Source organism: Ascaphus truei, chromosome 19 (assembly GCF_040206685.1).
Source record: "Ascaphus truei isolate aAscTru1 chromosome 19, aAscTru1.hap1, whole genome shotgun sequence".
In the NCBI taxonomy this organism is placed as follows: Eukaryota; Metazoa; Chordata; class Amphibia; order Anura; family Ascaphidae; genus Ascaphus; species Ascaphus truei.
The window spans coordinates 28,909,555-28,928,617 of NC_134501.1; the positions used below are offsets into that span (position 1 = coordinate 28,909,555).

At 43.9% G+C, this 19,063-nt stretch overlaps 1 protein-coding gene across 1 annotated transcript; it reads right to left on the reverse strand.

Annotated features, from left to right (window-relative positions):
• Positions 1-2,814: 2,814 nt before the first annotated feature.
• LOC142470250 (CMP-N-acetylneuraminate-beta-galactosamide-alpha-2,3-sialyltransferase 2-like) lies at positions 2,815-16,570 on the reverse strand. Its single transcript, XM_075577196.1, has 4 exons — positions 16,393-16,570; positions 8,567-8,616; positions 7,548-7,667; positions 2,815-3,001 (listed from the first exon to the last, which is right to left on the reverse strand). Exons 1-4 carry the CDS (start codon positions 16,568-16,570, stop codon positions 2,834-2,836), a joined length of 516 nt encoding a protein of 171 aa, XP_075433311.1. The 3' UTR covers positions 2,815-2,833.
• Positions 16,571-19,063: the final 2,493 nt, after the last annotated feature.

Here is a 19,063-nt window from a genome sequence, read left to right on the forward strand (position 1 = left end):
TGAGAACATACTGTGACACATTATGCCCACACGATTAGTCGGTGATTGTGGTACCAACATTATACCTCTATCTCCTAGGGCCTACTAATTTATTCCCTGACTTTACATTAAGGTCTGTCACAAAGGATTACATCTCCTTTAGAGATAACTGTTAACTTTGTGTCTTCTTATATGTTGTTTTTTGTCCAATTTATTTTACCATTACCTAATAAAGGTTATATTTTAAACTATTCATATACCTGGATATTGAGTGCTGATTATAGGGGCTCTCTTGGCCTTACAAGATATTGTTTTCTAACCCCTTACTCGGTTGCAATCTATCCGCTGCCACCACCAAAGTTAAATGCAAAATATATATATTTGCCAGGGTCCCTGTTTACTAAAGAAAAAACGATGCACTTAACACACAAATATCAGTTATAGCAAACTGTATCCGAAAATGTAATTTACTCTCTACATAGTGTGCAACTATTCAATCAGATCCCAAAGTATTACTTATTAAAATTTAGCTTTAATATAAAAAATATACAGTGCTTAGAAAGATTATTACAGGAACATACAGTTACAACAAATGCAGACAATTTCTTCAAATAACAGGATAAAACATAAACAGAAATCCATATACAGTACTATACCATACAGTATGTCATAGGTCTTTCCCAGAGAGGTCCCAGGAGTTGAAGAAAATTCATGTGTTCTGATCTCAAAACACACCTCTGTTAAATTCTGATTTTCATAATCTTTTGATAAGACCTATATACCCTTCTTCTCCCATTGAAACCAACATAAGCCCATCCCTGTCATCAACCAGCCGCTTGGTTGGAATTTTTATGGCTTGAAAGAAAGAAGAAGAAAAAAAAACCTTTCATGGTGACTTTAAGTTTGACTCAATATATAAAAGACCTCATACATTTTATTCCTATAATACTAAAATAGATTTAGACGAGTTTGCCGAATATAATGAGACTCTGCTTGCTCCTAAGTTTGAGTGAAAAATTGATATCTGACCCTTACCTTCTCCTAAACATGAAGGGTTTGACCTTATTACATCCGTCTTATGGCAACTGTTACAAATATCTATTTGTTATTCTTATGAATTGCTGTCAGGCCCATAATTCCGTATTTCCTATCTTTTGAACGGTAGGGCTAGTCTGGCAAACAGATGTCCTTATCTCTAGATTCTATCAGTCCCATGCAACACAGGCCTGGCTTGACAGGCCATAAAAAAACATTCTTGTATTCTTTGACAATTTGTATCCAATGTTAATTCCTTGTGTCCGATTGATAAAAAATACCCAATATCTTGTGCCTTATTCATTACACAAATCCTACCAAATAAATTGAACATAACGTGTTTTAAAATCTGAAGGGTGGGGGGCAGAGTAGTATATACCAGAATGGTAAATAGCAGTGTCCAGCAAGGTATTATACTGATGTACATGAATATATATCATTATATAAGAACTTATGGAGGCTGGTAGCAATATAGATAGGTTAAATCCAAATAGTATATGAGAGGTAGTAATATAACTATTCACTTAAGAACACCAGTGCACCTTTATATACATTGGACACAAATTCAAGGGTAGTAGCTGTGATATTAGTCCAAAGTAAGAGAGTAGTTTAAAGAGCTGGCTGTTAGCTCATAAGTGCTGTAGTATTTATAGGTGGTCTTAGTATTTCATAGGTGTACTGGGCTAATGAGCTGTTACCTTTATAGACAGGGCTGGCAATAAATAGATCCTTTGAAACCCCCGTATAATAGCTTAGCACAAGTGTCTGTAGATACTGCCTCAGTAACACCAAGATTGTCTAATATATATATATACACACACACAAGTGCCTAGTTAGCTCTCAAATGTATAAGTGCTCAAAGTAAGGTATTCATATATAGTTCTAATAATCAGAACATATCTATACAGGCATACCCCGCATTAACGTATGCAATGGGTCCAGAGCACGTATGTAAAGCGAAAATGTACTTAAAGTGAGGCACTACCTTTTTCCCACTTATCGTTGCATGTACTGTATTGCAATCATCATAAACGTGCATAACTGATGTAAATAAGGCATTTGTAACAGGCTCTATAGTCTCCCCGCTTGAGCACGATTATGTCTTTACTCGCGAGTGTACTTAAAGTGAGTGTCCTTATACCGGGGTATGCCTGTATATGGTGCACGCTAGCTACAAACACTGCCTCGTTTCCCAGTATTAGGCTCGTGATGTCTTACGTCACTCTCAATCAGCCCCCGATGTACGTTTCACTCCTAATGGAGCTTTTTCAAGTGAGTGTGGAGATTAATACTGGGAAATGAGGCAGTATTTGTATCTATAGTGTCTTTGGGGATTCTTTATCCAGTCTTACAGCTTTGTCTAACTATCTACCTCTGTGTAGCACCTTGATATAGCTCTAGAGCAGTCAACCCCCTCCTCAATTATTGCTGAAATGCCTTCAAACGGATCACAGATGGTAAAAATCAGTGACACTGAGTCCTAATTAATGAGAGTTGGCATGTCTGATTATCACCAGCACATGGGAACACAAAAACCAGAACTGGAACATTATCACACTGTCAACCCATTGGTTGAAGCTCGGAGCCTTCAGCTACAGGTGACAATTCGTGACGCACTACTAATAAAACAAACTGTACATCCAAAAGTCGGCGTCCCATGATTATAAACACACGATCATCAAGAACTATATATATATATATATATATATATATATATATATATATATATATATATATATATATAAAAATATATTTCATTATCAAAGTGAAAAAAGTTGAAAAGAATGTATTTTAATGGGAGTATAAAATGTCGCGGCGTTTATTTATAATATGTCAGTCGTCCTTCTTGGACTAATTGTTTGATGAGACTGGATTCATAATCTGCATTGTGTACCCCTGTATTCCGGAATGCTCCCGGGTACCTATTTCTCTCCCAGTAGTGATGCCAGTTTCCTTTCGAGTCGGCGCCGAAGCCAAACACGGAAACCTACAGCGGCAAAGAGACAATGGGGTTATTTACTTATTCTATTGTCATTATTGAATCCCTGGTATTTACAGCTTCAGAGATCGGCAACATTTCTATTTATTTGTGGGGTAGAGTAACCCTTTCACTGCCACACGTCTGGCCAAGGGAAGTCTCTCGAGGGTGTGACATAGTCACAGGATAATGAGCAGCTTTCTGTCTAATTTATAGAAGAAAGTGCAGACTTAGTATGGAATTGATCCATTCCACAGTTTCACAGTTGCTGAGACTGTGGGACAGAAACTCCAGGCCAGAGATTAGTGGTTCTAGTTTTTCCCACGCCTGCTCTCCTAATTGAGGAAGAGGAATATATTGCAGTTAGTTTAGCTGCTTCGGTCTCTCACCTAGAGCCTGTAGGCTGGGGGTATGACAGTTTGGGTACTGCATCCAGTTCGGGGAGGATGCCCCCTTCACATATTGCAGCATCTGAGGATCTAATGGGACGCTGTCCCATCTCACAGTTAAGGACTCAATGTTATTCTATCTGTGTGTTATTTTTAAGTTGGTAACTGGCTTAGCCAGCCAATATTGCAGATAGACAGTGTTCGACAATTATATACATTTACACGCCCGGGGCGGGTGGATTTAACCCCCGGGCGAGTAAATATTGGCCCAAGCAGCACAAGTGTGTTTTTTAAATTTCCCGCGCTCGCGCTGCTGTTTTTCCCGCGCTCGCGCTGGAGAAAAAAAAAAAAAAGTTGGAGGTGGGTTCATGTTGTTGGGGGAGATGTGTGTGTGTGTAGGGGGGGGGAGAGAGTGTGTGTGTGTGTGTGTGTGTGTGTGTAGGGGGGGGAGAGAGTGTGTTTGTAGGGGGGAGTGTGTGTGTGTGTGTGTGTGTATGGGGGAGAGTGTGGTGTGTGTGTGTGTGTGTGTGTGTGTGTGTGTGTAGGGGGGGAGGGGAGAGAGAGAAACCACAAGTAGTCAGTCACCCACCCCCCCAGTCACCTACCCACCCACCCAGTCAGTCACCTACCTACCCACCCAGTCAGTTACCTAAGGTCACCCACCCAGTCAGTCATCTACCTACCCAACCACCCACCCACCCAACAAGTCAGTCACCCACCCACCCAACAAGTCAGTCACCCACCCACCCAACAAGTCAGTCACCTACCCAGTCAGTCAGTCACCTACCCAGTCAGTCAGTCACCTACCCAGTCAGTCAGTCAGTCACCTACCCAGTCAGTCAGTCAGTCACCTACCCAGTCAGTCAGTCAGTCACCTACCCAGTCAATCAGTCACCTACCAGTCAGTCACCTACCCAGTCAGTCAGTCAGTCACCTACCAAGTCAGTCAGTCAGTCACCTACCCAGTCAGTCAGTCACCTACCCAGTCAGTCAGTCACCTACCCAGTCAGTCAGTCAGTCACCTACCCAGTCAGTCAGTCAGTCACCTACCCAGTCAGTCAGTCAGTCACCTACCCAGTCAGTCAGTCAGTCACCTACCCAGTCAGTCAGTCAGTCACCTACCCAGTCAGTCAGTCAGTCACCTACCCAGTCAGTCAGTTAGTCAGTCAGTCACCTACCAAGTCAGTCAGTCAGTCAGTCAGTAAGTCACCTACCCAGTCAGTCAGTCAGTCACCTACCCAGTCAGTCAGTCAGTCACCTACCAAGTCAGTCAGTCAGCCAGTCAGTCACCTACCCAGTCAGTCAGTCACCTACCAAATCAGTCAGTCAGCCAGTCAGTCAGTCAGTCAGTCACCTACCTAGTCAGGCAGTCAGTCACCTACCCAGTCAGTCAGTCTCCCTCTCTCCCCCACTCTCTCTCTCTCCCCCGCTCTCTCCCTCTCCCCCACTCTCTCCCTCACTCTCTCCCTCTCCCCCACTCTCTCCCTCTCTCCCACTCTCTCCCTCTCCCCCACTCTCTCCCTCCCCCCCACTCTCTCCCTCTCCCCCACACTCTCTCCCCCCCCACACTATCTCTCCCCCACTCTCTCTCTCCCCCACTCTCTCTCTCTCTCCCCCACTCTCTCTCTCTCTCCCCATTCTCTCTCTCTCCCCCACTCTCTCTCTCTCTCCCCTCTCTCTCTCCCCCACTCTCTCTCTCTCCCCCACTCTCTCCCTCTCCCCCACTCTCTCCCTCTCCCCCACTCTCTCCCTCTCTCCCACTCTCTCCCTCTCTCCCACTCTCTCCCTCTCTCCCACTCTCTCCCTCTCCCCCACACTCTCACTCCCCCCCACACTCTCTCTCCCCCCCCCACACTCTCCCCCACTCCCTCTCTCTCCCCCACTCTCTCTCTCTCCCCCACTCTCTCTCTCTCCCCCACACTCTCTCTCTTTCCCCCACTCTCTCTCCCCCCACACTCTCTCTCTCTCCCCCACACTCTCTCTCTCTCTCCCCCACATTCTCTCTCTCTCCCCCACACACTCTCTCTCTCTCCCCCACACACTCTCTCTCTCTCCCCCACACTCTCTCTCTCTCTCTCTCTCTCTCTCTCCCCCACACTCTCTCTCTCCCCCACACTCTCTCTCTCCCCCACACTCTCTCTCTCCCCCACACTCTCTCTCTCTCTCCCCCACTCTCTCTCTCTCTCTCTCTCTCTCTCTGTGCCGCCACACTCTCTCACACTCTGGATCTGGATCTCTTATTTACCCTATATATCTTAACTGCCCTATACTACACCAAAATAACCTATACTGCTTTCTTCCAGATCTGACTCAAGCTTCACACGGAAGACATCGGAACCCCCCCTAACCCAGAAGACAGGTAGGGAACACATCCCCTCCAATGTATAACATTGCGGGAATGAGGGTACCTGGACATTGAGGGACTGCGGATCAGGTAAGATCCCAGGCGGGATTGCTGCTTTAGATATTGTGAAGCTGGGACGTCCAGACACTGGTTAAGGGGTTCAGGAAACTAGTCATTCACACCTGGCTTTTATTTGTAGATCCGACATTTATACACACACACACACACACACACACACACACACACACACACACACACACACACACACACACACACACACACACACACACACACACACACACACACACACACACACACACACACACACACACACGTAGCAAGGACTAATTGTATTATAATGTATACAATAAATACATTTATGTCAAAAACGAATGTTCTGACTAGGAATTTATTAAATGTATTTTATTTATATATTTTATTTTAAAGCGGGGTTGGGGGCGGGACTAGGGGCGGAGTTGGGGGCGGAACTAGGGGCGGGACTAGGTGGCGAGTAGATTTTTTGGTTGAGCGAGTAGATTTTTGGGTGATTTGTCGAACACTGCAGATAGAGATATGCATGTTAGTTAGACTCCGGACATAAGTGGATGTTATTTTTATGAGTTTATTTTGTTCTTAAAGTGACGGTGTTTAAAAATGTGTAGTGTTACTAATGAAAGAATAAACCGCTGAAGGTTGAGGGCTAAGTGCCCTTTGTGTGTATACACGTGTTTGTCCCCGTTTTATGCTAAACAAACCCTAGAAGACTGTGTCAGGGCCTGGGCAAGCGGCAGCGCACATAAAAGGAGCAGTTTGCCACAGGGGCTAGAGTAGGTGACAGTCACATTCAAGTGGTGCAGGTTATTTGACCCGTATACTACTCGACTGTTGCGCGTTTCACTTCCTCTCATTGAAACCCTGCTGTATGGTACAGGTTTATAACTGTTTGTTTACATGCTGCAGCCTGCACATCATATGTTGTCACGCGCCCACACAGCCCACACGGCTCTTTCTCCTTGTCCCTTATTTCCCTTTACTCCACAGGGTGGCCAACTCCAGTCCTCAAGAGCCACCAGCAGGTTAGGTTTTCAGGATATCCCTGTGTCAGCACAGGTGACTGAGCCACCTGTGCTGAAGCAGGTATATCCTGAAAACCTGATCTGCTTGGACGCCTCCTCTTGCGTTTCCTGAAAAATGGACACCGTGGTCACGTGACCGCTTTCACTGCACTGCGCTGCAGGGGCCGTGGCCCTCACTACCCCTCCGGCACTCAAAGCATTAAAATCGGCGAGCCCGGGCCCTCGTATTAAAGCGGCAATCCAAGCACTGCTTTTTAAAAAATATATATTTTTCTTTCTTGGCATAGCATTGAAGCAGGGGGTCTCCGGAGCCGAACCCCAATCATTTCAGCTCGGAGGACCTCTGACTCCGGAAATACTTCCCTCCGTAGGGGGTGTCGGTAGCCAAACCGGCTTGCTAGCTGGGTTCACGTAAAGGCCGCTTTTTAAAAACTCATGCGCCCTGCAGGCCAATAGGAAGCCGTGATGTCATCAGGTGTGGCTTCCTATTGGCCCACGTCACCGGGGGATTTAAATGTTGCCGAGATACCGGCGCCCCCTTCGGAGATCTTGCTCGCCTAGCCGAAGCTGCTACCGGCATGAGCTATATAGGCTGTATCTCAGGAAGTAGGGCGTCCCCTGAGCTGAAAATAATGGGGTTCAGCTCCAGAGAACCCCTGCTTCAATCCCGAGTTTAAAAAAAATCAATAAGTACAAAAACGCAACGCGTGAATTGCTCCTTTAAAGACATCACATAATTCACTCACCTCATCACATATGTGTATGGCAAAGAATAACGTCAGGATGCCGGTGGAAGGGTACCTCCCGTGGTGATTGGTCCAGTTATCATGGACGTATTTAAAAAAGGAAGGATTCAATATTAAAACCTAGAACAGGGAAGGGGGGGGGGGAGACATTACGGACTTTTTAAAGATGGCTGCATGGTTACATCACAAACCGGCTGTGGGATGTAAAGGGCATGCATATCCATTGATAACAGATGCATACATGGACGTGCTCCATAGGTGACCATACGCGGAATCAGACATTTGGTCGGGAACACGTTTCCGCCGGCGTTCGGCCTGCCGCAGCCGCTCTGCCACTGGACACTCAGCCGCCCAGGTAAATTCATTTAAGGGTTCATTTAGCGTTTAGGGTAGGGAGAATGGGGTTATGTTTTTTGGGTAAGGGGTTTTAGGGTACAGGGGGTTTTAGAGTACAGTGTTCGTTTTTCAATAATGGAGATCAAAAGCTGCATACAGTATATTAAACACAGTCACACTCACAACTCTGGGATTGAGTCACTTTTCCTCACCTTGGGGCCTATGCAGAGAGCAGCGCTATAGTAAATATCGCCATTTTTTGGCGAAATTTGCTTAGAAAACAGCAGAAAATGGCGAGTTACGAAAAACGCGCCATTTTTTTTTTCTATTTGTAAATCTCGCCGCGCGGCTGGCGAGAATCTACATCTCACCAGTTTTAAAAATATCCGAATTCAGAAAGGCGCGAACGCCATGTAGCGGCTGTTCGCGCCAATAAAATGGCGCGATTTTCTACAATTAGCTCCGCCAACAAAAGTTGGCAAGAAGCTGGAGCTCGCCGGCCATAGGAAAAAAAAAATTACACATTTCAGCAGCGCGCATCTCTCCATTTTAAACTCGCCACACGCATTCATGCTATAAATTGCGGATTTCGCACATTTCTGCATATGGAGAATAAAACTCTCCAATAAAGCTACTTTTTATTACCCTCGCCAATTTTTAAAATCGCTGCTCTCTGCATAGGCCCCCTTGTCTTTATCTGCTTTGATCAAATTCTTCACTTTCATGTACGTGTCAAAAAAATAAAGTAAGTAAGTAGAATAAGAGTGCATAAGCATTGCATTACCGTCAATGGGGATTTTCCAGCTGAAAAAAGCCTTGACGCCCTCTTTGGAGTATTTCAAATGATTTGATCCCTAATTCTCTCATGAATTTTTCCCTGGACCTTTTTATATATATTACTATAAGTTCCAATAACGTGACAATATGTATGTCTTAATGTTATTCCCATACAGACCCTATAACTCCCAATAACGTGACAATAAGTATGTCTTAATGTTATTCCCATCCAGACCCTATAACTCCCAATAACGTGACAGTAAGTATGTCTTAATGTTATTCCCATCCAGACCCTATAACTCCCAATAACGTGACAATAAGAATGTCTTAATGTTATTCCCATCCAGGCCCTATAACTCCCAATAACGTGACAATAAGAATGTCTTAATGTTATTCCCATCCAGACCCTATAACTCCCAATAACGTGACAATAAGAATGTCTTAATGTTATTCCCATCCAGACCCTATAACTCCCAATAACGTGACAAAAAGAATGTCTTAATGTTATTCCCATCCAGACCCTATAACTCCCAATAACGTGACAATAAGTATGTCTTAATGTTATTCCCATCCAGACCCTATAACTCCCAATAACATGACAATAAGCATGTCTTAATGTTATTCCCATCCAGACCCTATAACTCCCAATAACGTGACAATAAGAATGTCTTAATGTTATTCCCATCCAGACCCTATAACTCCCAATAACGTGACAATAAGAATGTCTTAATGTTATTCCCATCCAGACCCTATAACTCCCAATAACGTGACAATAAGTATGTCTTAATGTTATTCCCATCCAGACCCTATAACTCCCAATAACGTGACAATAAGTATGTCTTAATGTTATTCCCATCCAGACCCTATAACTTCCAATAACGTGACAATACGTATGTCTTAATGTTATTCCCATCCAGACCCTATAACTCCCAATAACGTGACAATAAGTATGTCTTAATGTTACTCCCATCCAGACCCTATAACTCCCAATAACGTGACAATATGTATGTCTTAATGTTACTCCCATCCAGACCCTATAACTCCCAATAACGTGACAATATGTATGTCTTAATGTTACTCCCATCCAGACCCTATAACTCCCAATAACGTGACAATATGTATGTCTTAATGTTACTCCCATCCAGACCCTATAACTCCCAATAACGTGACGGTAAGTATGTCTTAGTGTTACTCCCATCCAGACCCTATAACTCCCAATAACGTGACGGTAAGTATGTCTTAGTTTTACTCCCATCCAGGCCCTATAACTTCCCATAACGTGACGGTTAGTATGTCTTAGTTTTACTCCCATCCAGACCCTATAACTTCCAATAACATGACGGTAAGTATGTCTTAGTGTTACTCCCATCCAGACCCTATAACTCCCAATAACGTGACAATAAGAATGTCTTAATGTTATTCCAATCCAGATCCTATAACTCCCAATAACATGACAATAAGTATGTCTTAATGTTATTCCCATCCAGACCCTATAACTCCCAATAACGTGACAGTAAGTATGTCTTAATGTTACTCCCATCCAGACCCTATAACTCCCAATAACGTGACAATATGTATGTCTTAATGTTACTCCCATCCAGACCCTATAACTCCCAATAACGTGACAATATGTATGTCTTAATGTTACTCCCATCCAGGCCCTATAACTCCCAATAACGTGACGGTAAGTATGTCTTAGTGTTACTCCCATCCAGACCCTATAACTCCCAATAACGTGACGGTAAGTATGTCTTAGTTTTACTCCCATCCAGGTCCTATAACTTCCCATAACGTGACGGTAAGTATGTCTTAGTGTTACTCCCATCCAGACCCTATAACTCCCAATAACGTGACGGTAAGTATGTCTTAGTGTTACTCCCATCCAGGCCCTATAACTTCCAATAACGTTATAGTAAGTATGTTTTAGGCCGCACTTATAGTGTGCGCGACAGCAACGGCGACGTCACCCGTCGCTATCGCCGCTAGCAAAATTTGTAGTTCGCTTTGCGGCGACATCGCGGGCGACCAGGTCATTGATTGGTTCAGAGGCTGTCACATTTGGCAACAGCCACTAAAAATTCAAATTTGACCGGCTTCCAAATTTTGCGTCGCTCCCGTTGCGTTGTGCTTACTATAAGCGCACGTGACAGCGGCAATACATTTGTTTTTGGTCGCCGTCGCCGGCACTGTAAGCGCAGCCTTAGTGTTATTCCCATCCAGAGCCTACAACTCCCAATAACGTGACAGTAAGTATGTTTTAGTGTTACTCCCATCCAGAGCCTACAACTCCCAATAACGTGACAATAAGTATGTCTTAGTGTTACTCCCATCCAGACCCTATAACTCCCAATAACGTGACGGTAATTATGTCTTAGTGTTACTCCCACCCAGACCCTATAACTCCCAATAACGTGACAATAAGTATGTCTTAGTGTTACTCCCATCCAGGCCCGATAACTCCCAATAACGTGACAGTAAGTACTGTATGTCTAAGTGTTACTCCCATCCAGACCCTATAACTCCCAATAACGTGACAATAAGTATGTCTTAGTGTTACTCCCATCCAGACCCTATAACTCCCAATAACGTGACAATAAGTATGTCTTAGTGTTATTCCCATCCAGGCCCTATAACTCCCAATAACATGACAGTAAGTATGTCTTAGTGTTATTCCCATCCAGGCCCTATAATTCCCAATAACGTGACAATAAGTATGTCTTAGTGTTATTCTCATCCAGGCCCTATAACTCCCAATAACGTGACAGTAAGTATGTCTTAGTGTTACTCCCATCCAGACCCTATAACTTCCAATAACGTGACGGTAATTATGTTTTAGTGTTATTCCCATCCAGGCCCTATAACTCCCAATAACGTGACAATAAGTATGTCTTAGTGTTATTCTCATCCAGGCCCTATAACTCCCAATAACGTGACAATAAGTATGTCTTAGTGTTATTCTCATCCAGGCCCTATAACTCCCAATAACGTGACAGTAAGTATGTCTTAGTGTTACTCCCATCCAGACCCTATAACTTCCAATAACGTGACGGTAATTATGTTTTAGTGTTATTCCCATCCAGGCCCTATAACTCCCAATAACGTGACAGTAAGTATGTCTAAGTGTTACTCCCATCCAGGCCCTATAACTCCCAATAACGTGACAGTAAGTATGTCTTAGTGTTACTCCCATCCAGACCCTCTAACTCCCAATAACGTGACAATAAGTATGTCTTAGTGTTACTCCCATCCAGATCCTCTAACTCCCAATAACGTGACAGTAAGTATGTCTTAGTAAAATTAAAATACAAAATATACTGTGACAAGCGCTATACCTAAATGTGACTGTGCAGTGCACAAATGAATTAAACAGTGCAGTGCACAAAAAAAAAAAAAAGCAGCCTGGTAATCTATTGAGGAATATCCCAAAATAAACCTCTACACATGAATACAAATACAAAAATAGACATAAACCTGGCGCATGTGATATAAATGTGAAGTGATATTAAAGTCCAAAGTTAAAGGATATACAGACTGTAAGTCCCAATCCTGAAAGGTCAGCTGATGATAGATGGTTTCAAAATCACAGTTAACGCTACATCGATGATGTGCTATGCGTCTGGAAGGGCACCAAAGAGGAACTAGAGGCCTTCAAAGAACACCTCAATACAAATGAGTATAACATCCAATTCACGTTCAACTCCAGTCCACACTCTATAAACTTCCTAGATCTTACTCTTTATACTGACAACAATGAGATACACACAAAAACTTATTATAAAGAGGTGAATACCAACTCCTATGTCTTAGCATCCAGCCACCATCATCCTCAATGGATAAAAAATATTCCAAAAGGACAAGCACTTAGAGTAAAAAGGAACTGCTCACAAGTGGAAGTGTACAAAGAACAAATTGAGGATCTGGGTAACAAGTTTAAAGACAGGAAATATAATGGGAAGGCTGTTAAAAATGCTATTGATCAAGCTAACAATATAGAAAGAGCTTCCTTGATCCATCCTGTCAAAAAAGTAGATGCACATACAGGTAAAGCATTTCTCCCTTTCATTACACAGTTCAATGGTATGTCTAGGGAAATATCCAAAGTGTTTAATAAACACTGGGGGATCCTACAAAGAGACCCTATTTTACAACCAATATTACCTGACAAACCACAAATTGTGTATAGAAAAGCTCAAAATTTAAAATCCCAATTGGCCCCTAGTTGCCCCAAGAAGCATCAGGGTTTGGGACAAACCATGTGGTTAACAGAACTTAAAGGCTATTTCCCCTGTAAGAAGTGTATTGGTTGTAGTTATGGATCTAAATGTAAAGAATTCAAATCCAATGTCACCGGAAAGAGTTTTGAAATTCGCACGTTTATTAACTACAAATCTAATTTCTGTGTTTACCTTTTAGAATGTCCCTGCAAATTACAATATGTAGGCAGGACGGGGAGACCATGAAAAGAAGATTCCCCGAACATGTGTACAATATTAAAAATGGTTTGGAGACACATAGTGTGTCCAACCATTTTAAATTGCATCACAATCAGTCTCCAGAGGGGCTTACATGTATCGGCATAAATTGCCCCAAGGTGGGTGTCAGAGGGGGGGATAGATTACAGAGGGTCTCACAGCAAGAGACCTTCTGGATCTATACTCTCAAGACCCTCTCCCCTAAAGGGTTAAACATCGATTTCGATTTAGCATCTTTTCTTTGAATTAATTATTCATTCTCTCATCCAATGAAATTTTTATATATTATGTGAATTTGATACTGTTTTTATACAATGACACTGTTTATGCATAATATGTGATCCCATGTTTCCAAGATGAACCTGGGAGTCGCCCCAGAGGTGATTAACTTTAACCCATCTGATTGCAATTATCAGGAAGTTTAATCACTGACATGATTGGTTTCTAGTGGCTCCTGTAAGCTAGGGGTTAACTGGGGCTATATATTGCACACGGGATTGCTAAGGCTCCACAATCCCCTGACGAAGGGACTTTCCCCGTCACGAAACGCGTAGGGAGGAGCCTAAGAGGTACTGCCCCCCACACTCAAGCTGCTAGTCACTGAGAGGAGACGGTGACGTCATCCGAACCGCGCCGGAATCTTGCGAGGTACACGCGGCACCGAGGCGGACATTCAGAGACAGAGTGCAGCTTTTTGGGTGTGCTGGGTCGGGCACTTCTTTGATTTTACACTCACCGACTTTTGTGAGTATTTGAACTGTTTTAGGTAGGCGTCCAATAAAAGTTTTTATTTCTGCGCAATCCTTTGCCCTCTTTTATCCCCACTGGAGAATAAAAGACCGCAGGGACCCTAAGACTGATCCAGGAGACTACGTTCCTGAAAGGGAGACCTTCCTAAACATCCACGGTAGCAGAGGACACCACGAGGGGTTCGTGATTTACCGAAGGCGACCAGGACACAGAAGGCTCCAAGCACAGATTCTCTCCCCTGCATGTATTTCATCTACTTCTAGTAAGTAGGCAATCTATTGAGCTTAGAAATTAAGTGCAACATTGGCAATCAAATATACTGCGCAATGTCCTGTTTCTCTGCTTAATGTCACACATCTGCAGGTTGAACATACAACGTGAAGAGGACTGTATGCTTTACATTTTGTGAACTTTGAAACCATCTATCATCAGCTGACCTTTCAGGATTGGGACTTACAGTCTGTATATCCTTTAACTTTGGACTTTAATATCACTTCACATTTATATCACATGCGCCAGGTTTATGTCTATTTTTGTAAGTATGTCTTAGTGTTACTCCCATCCAGGCCCTATAACTCCCAATAACGTGACAATAAGTACAGTAGAGGCAACTCTTATTCTAACAAAAACCAGTGGCAATTCCCCAAAAGACCCAGGTACACCCAGGTACATTCTGAATACATTTCCTTAAACTAGCCCCAGCATTTCTGCATTGATTAATGGCCCATCAGATTAACAGCGGGGGTCCCTGGTAGTCCCATTCAAACTGAATGGGACCCCTGCTGTGTTAATCCTATGGGTCGTTAGTCAATGCAGAAATGCCTTAAACGTGCCTCAAACTAGCCAGGTTACACCCAGCATGTACCCAGCATGTAACCGGGCTAGTTTAAGGCAAATGTTAGAATAAGCGTTGCCTCTACTGTATGTCTTAGTGTTACTTCCATCCAGACCCTATAACTCCCAATAACGTGACAATAAGTATGTCTTAGTGTTACTCCCATCCAGGCCCTATAACTCCCAATAACGTGACAATAAGTATGTCTTAATGTTACTCCCATCCAGACCCTATAACTCCCAATAACGTGACAATAAGTATGTCTTAGTGTTATTCCCATCCAGGCCCTATAACTCCCAATAACGTGACAATAAGAATGTCTTAATGTTATTCCCATCCAGACCCTATAACTCCCAATAACGTGACGGTAAGTGTGTCTTAGTGTTACTCCCATCCAGGCCCTATAACTCCCAATAACGTGACAATAAGAATGTCTTAGTGTTACTCCCATCCAGACCCTCTAACTTCCAATAACGAGACGGTAAGTATGTCTTAGTCTTACTCCCATCCAGACCCTCTAACTCCCAATAACGTGACAGTAAGTATGTCTAAGTGTTACTCCCATCCAGGCGCTATAACTCCCAATAACGTGACGGTAAGTATGTCTTAGTGTTACTCCCATCCAGGCGCTATAACTCCCAATAACGTGACGGTAAGTATGTCTTATTGTTACTCCCATCCAGGCCCTATAACTTCCAATAACGTGACGGTAAGTATGTCTTAGTGTTACTCCCATCCAGACCCTATAACTTCCAATAACGTGACGGTAATTATGTCTTAGTGTTACTCCCATCCAGGCCCTATAACTTCCAATAACGTGACGGTAAGTATGTCTTAGTGTTACTCCCATCCAGGCCCTATAACTTCCAATAACGTGATGGTAAGTATGTCTTAGTTTTACTCCCATCCAGGCCCTATAACTTCCAATAACGTGACGGTAAGTATGTCTTAGTGTTACTCCCATCCAGTCCCTATAACACCCAATAACGTGACGGTAAGTATGTCTTAGTGTTACTCCCATCCAGGCCCTATAACTTCCAATAACGTGACGGTAAGTATGTCTTAGTGTTACTCCCATACAGGTCCTATAACTTCCAATAACGTGACGGTAAGTATGTCTTAGTTTTACTCCCACCCAGAGCCTGTAACTCCCAATAACGTGACGGTGAGTATGTCTTAGTGTTACTCCCATCCAGAGCCTGTAACTCCCAATAACGTGACGGTGAGTATGACCCAGACCCTGAAATAAATCAGAGTTAGCACGATGATAAGTTACATTATATTAATTAATGGTGCTTTGTGGGCCTTTGTTTGTTATATATTTCGTGAGCACATTCACATGGTCGGCAAACCTGCCATTCCCCATTATCTATTACCATACAAGGCTTCCACTGCAGCCAGGGATTCTGGGTAGTAACATGCAAATGAGCTCTCACAGTGTGTCACTCTTTGCTGCTTACCCATGTTAGCATGGATCCCCTATAAGTGTGTGGCTGCAGTATTACACAGCTTTTCGGCGCTGCCTGGGTTACACAAGTGCATGGCAAACAAACCTACTACAAGTATTGTAACCTTTCGTAAAGTACCCACTGATTTGAGTGTTTTGGGAGGTGTACTAGACAATGGGTTACCTCTCGCTCTCACCCTCCCCACGGACCATATGATGTTACTCACGACCTGATCTCTCCTGTGGTTAATGCGCTGGTGATCCACCTCAGATCCTGCAGTTTGAACGGGATCAGCACCAGACGCACCCCATCTGGAAGGTTCGTGGCACTCCCCGGATACATGAAGTGGTGGGTCGTTCTGGAGCCAACATCATCTTCAAACCCGCTGATTGGAGCCTTATTCATTCTACCAAAGGAAGTCATCAGCAATGTTACTATGCTACTGCGTTGTCCGTAAACGATCAAAAATTTGGAAATGCAGAGTTAAAGATCTAAGAGTTTGAGGGGAAATTCCTTCTAAGGCCAAAGTGTACTAATGGCAGTGACAGGGTTAAGGGGTCAGTCCCTCCTAGGGGCAAAGTGTACTAATGGCAGTGACAGGGTTAAGGGGTCAGTCCCTCCTAGGGGCAAAGTGTACTAATGGCAGTGACATGATTAAGGGGTCAGTCCCTCCTAGGGGCAAAGTGTACTAATGGCAGTGACATGGTTAAGGGGTCAGTCCCTCCTAGGGGCAAAGTGTACTAATGGCAGTGACATGGTTAAGGGGTCAGTCCCTCCTAGGGGCAAAGTGTACTAATGGCAGTGACATGGTTAAGGGGTCAGTCCCTCCTAGGAACAAAGTGTACTAATGGCAGTGACATGATTTAGGGGTCAGTCCCTCCTAGGAACAAAGTGTACTAATGGCAGTGACATGGTTAAGGGGTCAGTCCCTCCTAGGGGCAAAGTGTACTAATGGCAGTGACATGATTAAGGGGTCAGTCCCTCCTAGGGGCAAAGTGTACTCATGGCAGTGACATGGTTAAGGGGTCAGTCCCTCCTAGGGGCAAAGTGTACTAATGGCAGTGACATGGTTAAGGGGTCAGTCCCTCCTAGGGGCAAAGTGTACTAATGGCAGTGACATGGTTAAGGGGTCAGTCCCTCCTAGGAACAAAGTGTACTAATGGCAGTGACATGATTTAGGGGTCAGTCCCTCCTAGGAACAAAGTGTACTAATGGCAGTGACATGGTTAAGGGGTCAGTCCCTCCTAGGGGCAAAGTGTACTAATGGCAGTGACATGGTTAAGGGGTCAGTCCCTCCTAGGGGCAAAGTGTACTCATGGCAGTGACATGGTTAAGGGGTCAGTCCCTCCTAGGGGCAAAGTGTACTAATGGCAGTGACATGGTTAAGGGGCCAGTCCCTTCTAGGGCCAAAGTGTACTAATGGCAGTGACATGGTTAAGGGGTCAGTCCCTCCTAGGAACAAAGTGTGCTAATGGCAGTGACATGGTTAAGGGGTCAGTCCCTCCTAGGAACAACGTGTACTAATGGCAGTGACATGGTTAAGGGGTCAGTCCCTCCTAGGAACAACGTGTACTAATGGCAGTGACATGGTTAAGGGGTCAGTCCCTCCTAGGAACAACGTGTACTAATGGCAGTGACATGGTTAAGGGGTCCCATCTGGGGGATTAAAGCTTTTTTTATCGAACACTAGAAGTATTTGTAAATAATGTGTTGAATGTTAGTTAGGGAACTTGGAGAGCTGGTACTTTGCTTTCCTCCGGCTTCTCCTGTCTGCTGACACTGTGGGGCTTATGCAGAGAGGATCGAAATGGAAATTGCGCCATCTTCTGGCCAAAAAACTCGCCAGAAAACCTTTTACTCCCGAGAAAATGGCGCGATTTTTAAAATCCAGCAGAACAGTTTTCTGAAGTGTAAAAGTCGCCAAACTCGTGGCGAGAACCTGGAACTCGCCATGCTAATATAGCGTGCAATTCCAGAAGGACCGAAGCGCTGGAACGCGCCATTCTGCCCTTTACTATGGCGTGTTCCAGGTCGCCAGAAAAACTTGGCAATTTGACTACCATCTGCTACAAGAAGGAAAAAGGCGCTTTCTGCATACGGCCATAATTTATGCCAAATCTGTGGCTATTTTATTGCCGTTTTCCCAGTAAATCATGCTCCTCTCTGCATAAGCCCCTGTGTGTTCATCATGAGTTTGCACAGCCAGAGTCCCCTCTCTCTCTGCCCTTTGCTGTATTGCCTCTCTGATAAGGACAGGGGGTTGGCCAAGGGTAAAGAAAACACTTAAATATCAAACACTCTCCTATTCAGAGGCCCCTAAGAAATGCAATGTGTAAATAATTTCCAGAGAAACAGAAGAAGCCAAATCTTTGCTTTTTGCACGGTTAGATAAGAATGCTAATTAGACTGTTAAACTGTCTCCAAATGGTTGTTTTTTGGCTGGCTACGGGGGATTGCCTTTTTTAAGTATCACCTGCCAAATTCTCCTGTTTTTCAATGCTCTTCACCCCTTCCGCCTTTCCTTATGCCTCTGCCCTCCTCAGCTCTCATCAGTGCTGTCTTCTCTCTGGCCCACATGTCTCTACTGCTCTGAAATCTCTCTCCATTATCTCCAATCCTTAGGAACTCTCTTCTCCCTACCTATAAAATGTGCAATTCCACATACACTCCTAAGTATGTATCCCAACATGTAGATAGATTTGTGACGTTCAAAGGTCAGCTTCACGGAAGAAGCCATGTAAAGGGTTAATTTTGCATGCTCTGTGAAAATGCGGAGACGGGCATTCACACAGTGCAAGAATAAACACGTTTGCTTTGTGTTTGTGGGAGTTAAGCGGAGTTAGATAGCGAAGGCCTGGAACCTTGAACAGCAGATATACGACCTTCAATAATGAATAT

Excerpts from the sequence above, each read along its gene's own strand:
- LOC142470250 (XM_075577196.1), bottom strand. The coding sequence starts at position 16,570 with ATGAATAAGGCTCCAATCAGCGGGTTTGAAGATGATGTTGGCTCCAGA. Across the intron at positions 8,617-16,392 it reads AACCACAGGAGAGATCAGGT|ACACGTACATGAAAGTGAAG; the intron begins CGTGAGTAACAT and ends TTTATTTTTTTG. Across the intron at positions 7,668-8,566 it reads AAGCAGATAAAGACAAGGGG|GTTTTAATATTGAATCCTTC; the intron begins GCCTATGCAGAG and ends TCCCTGTTCTAG.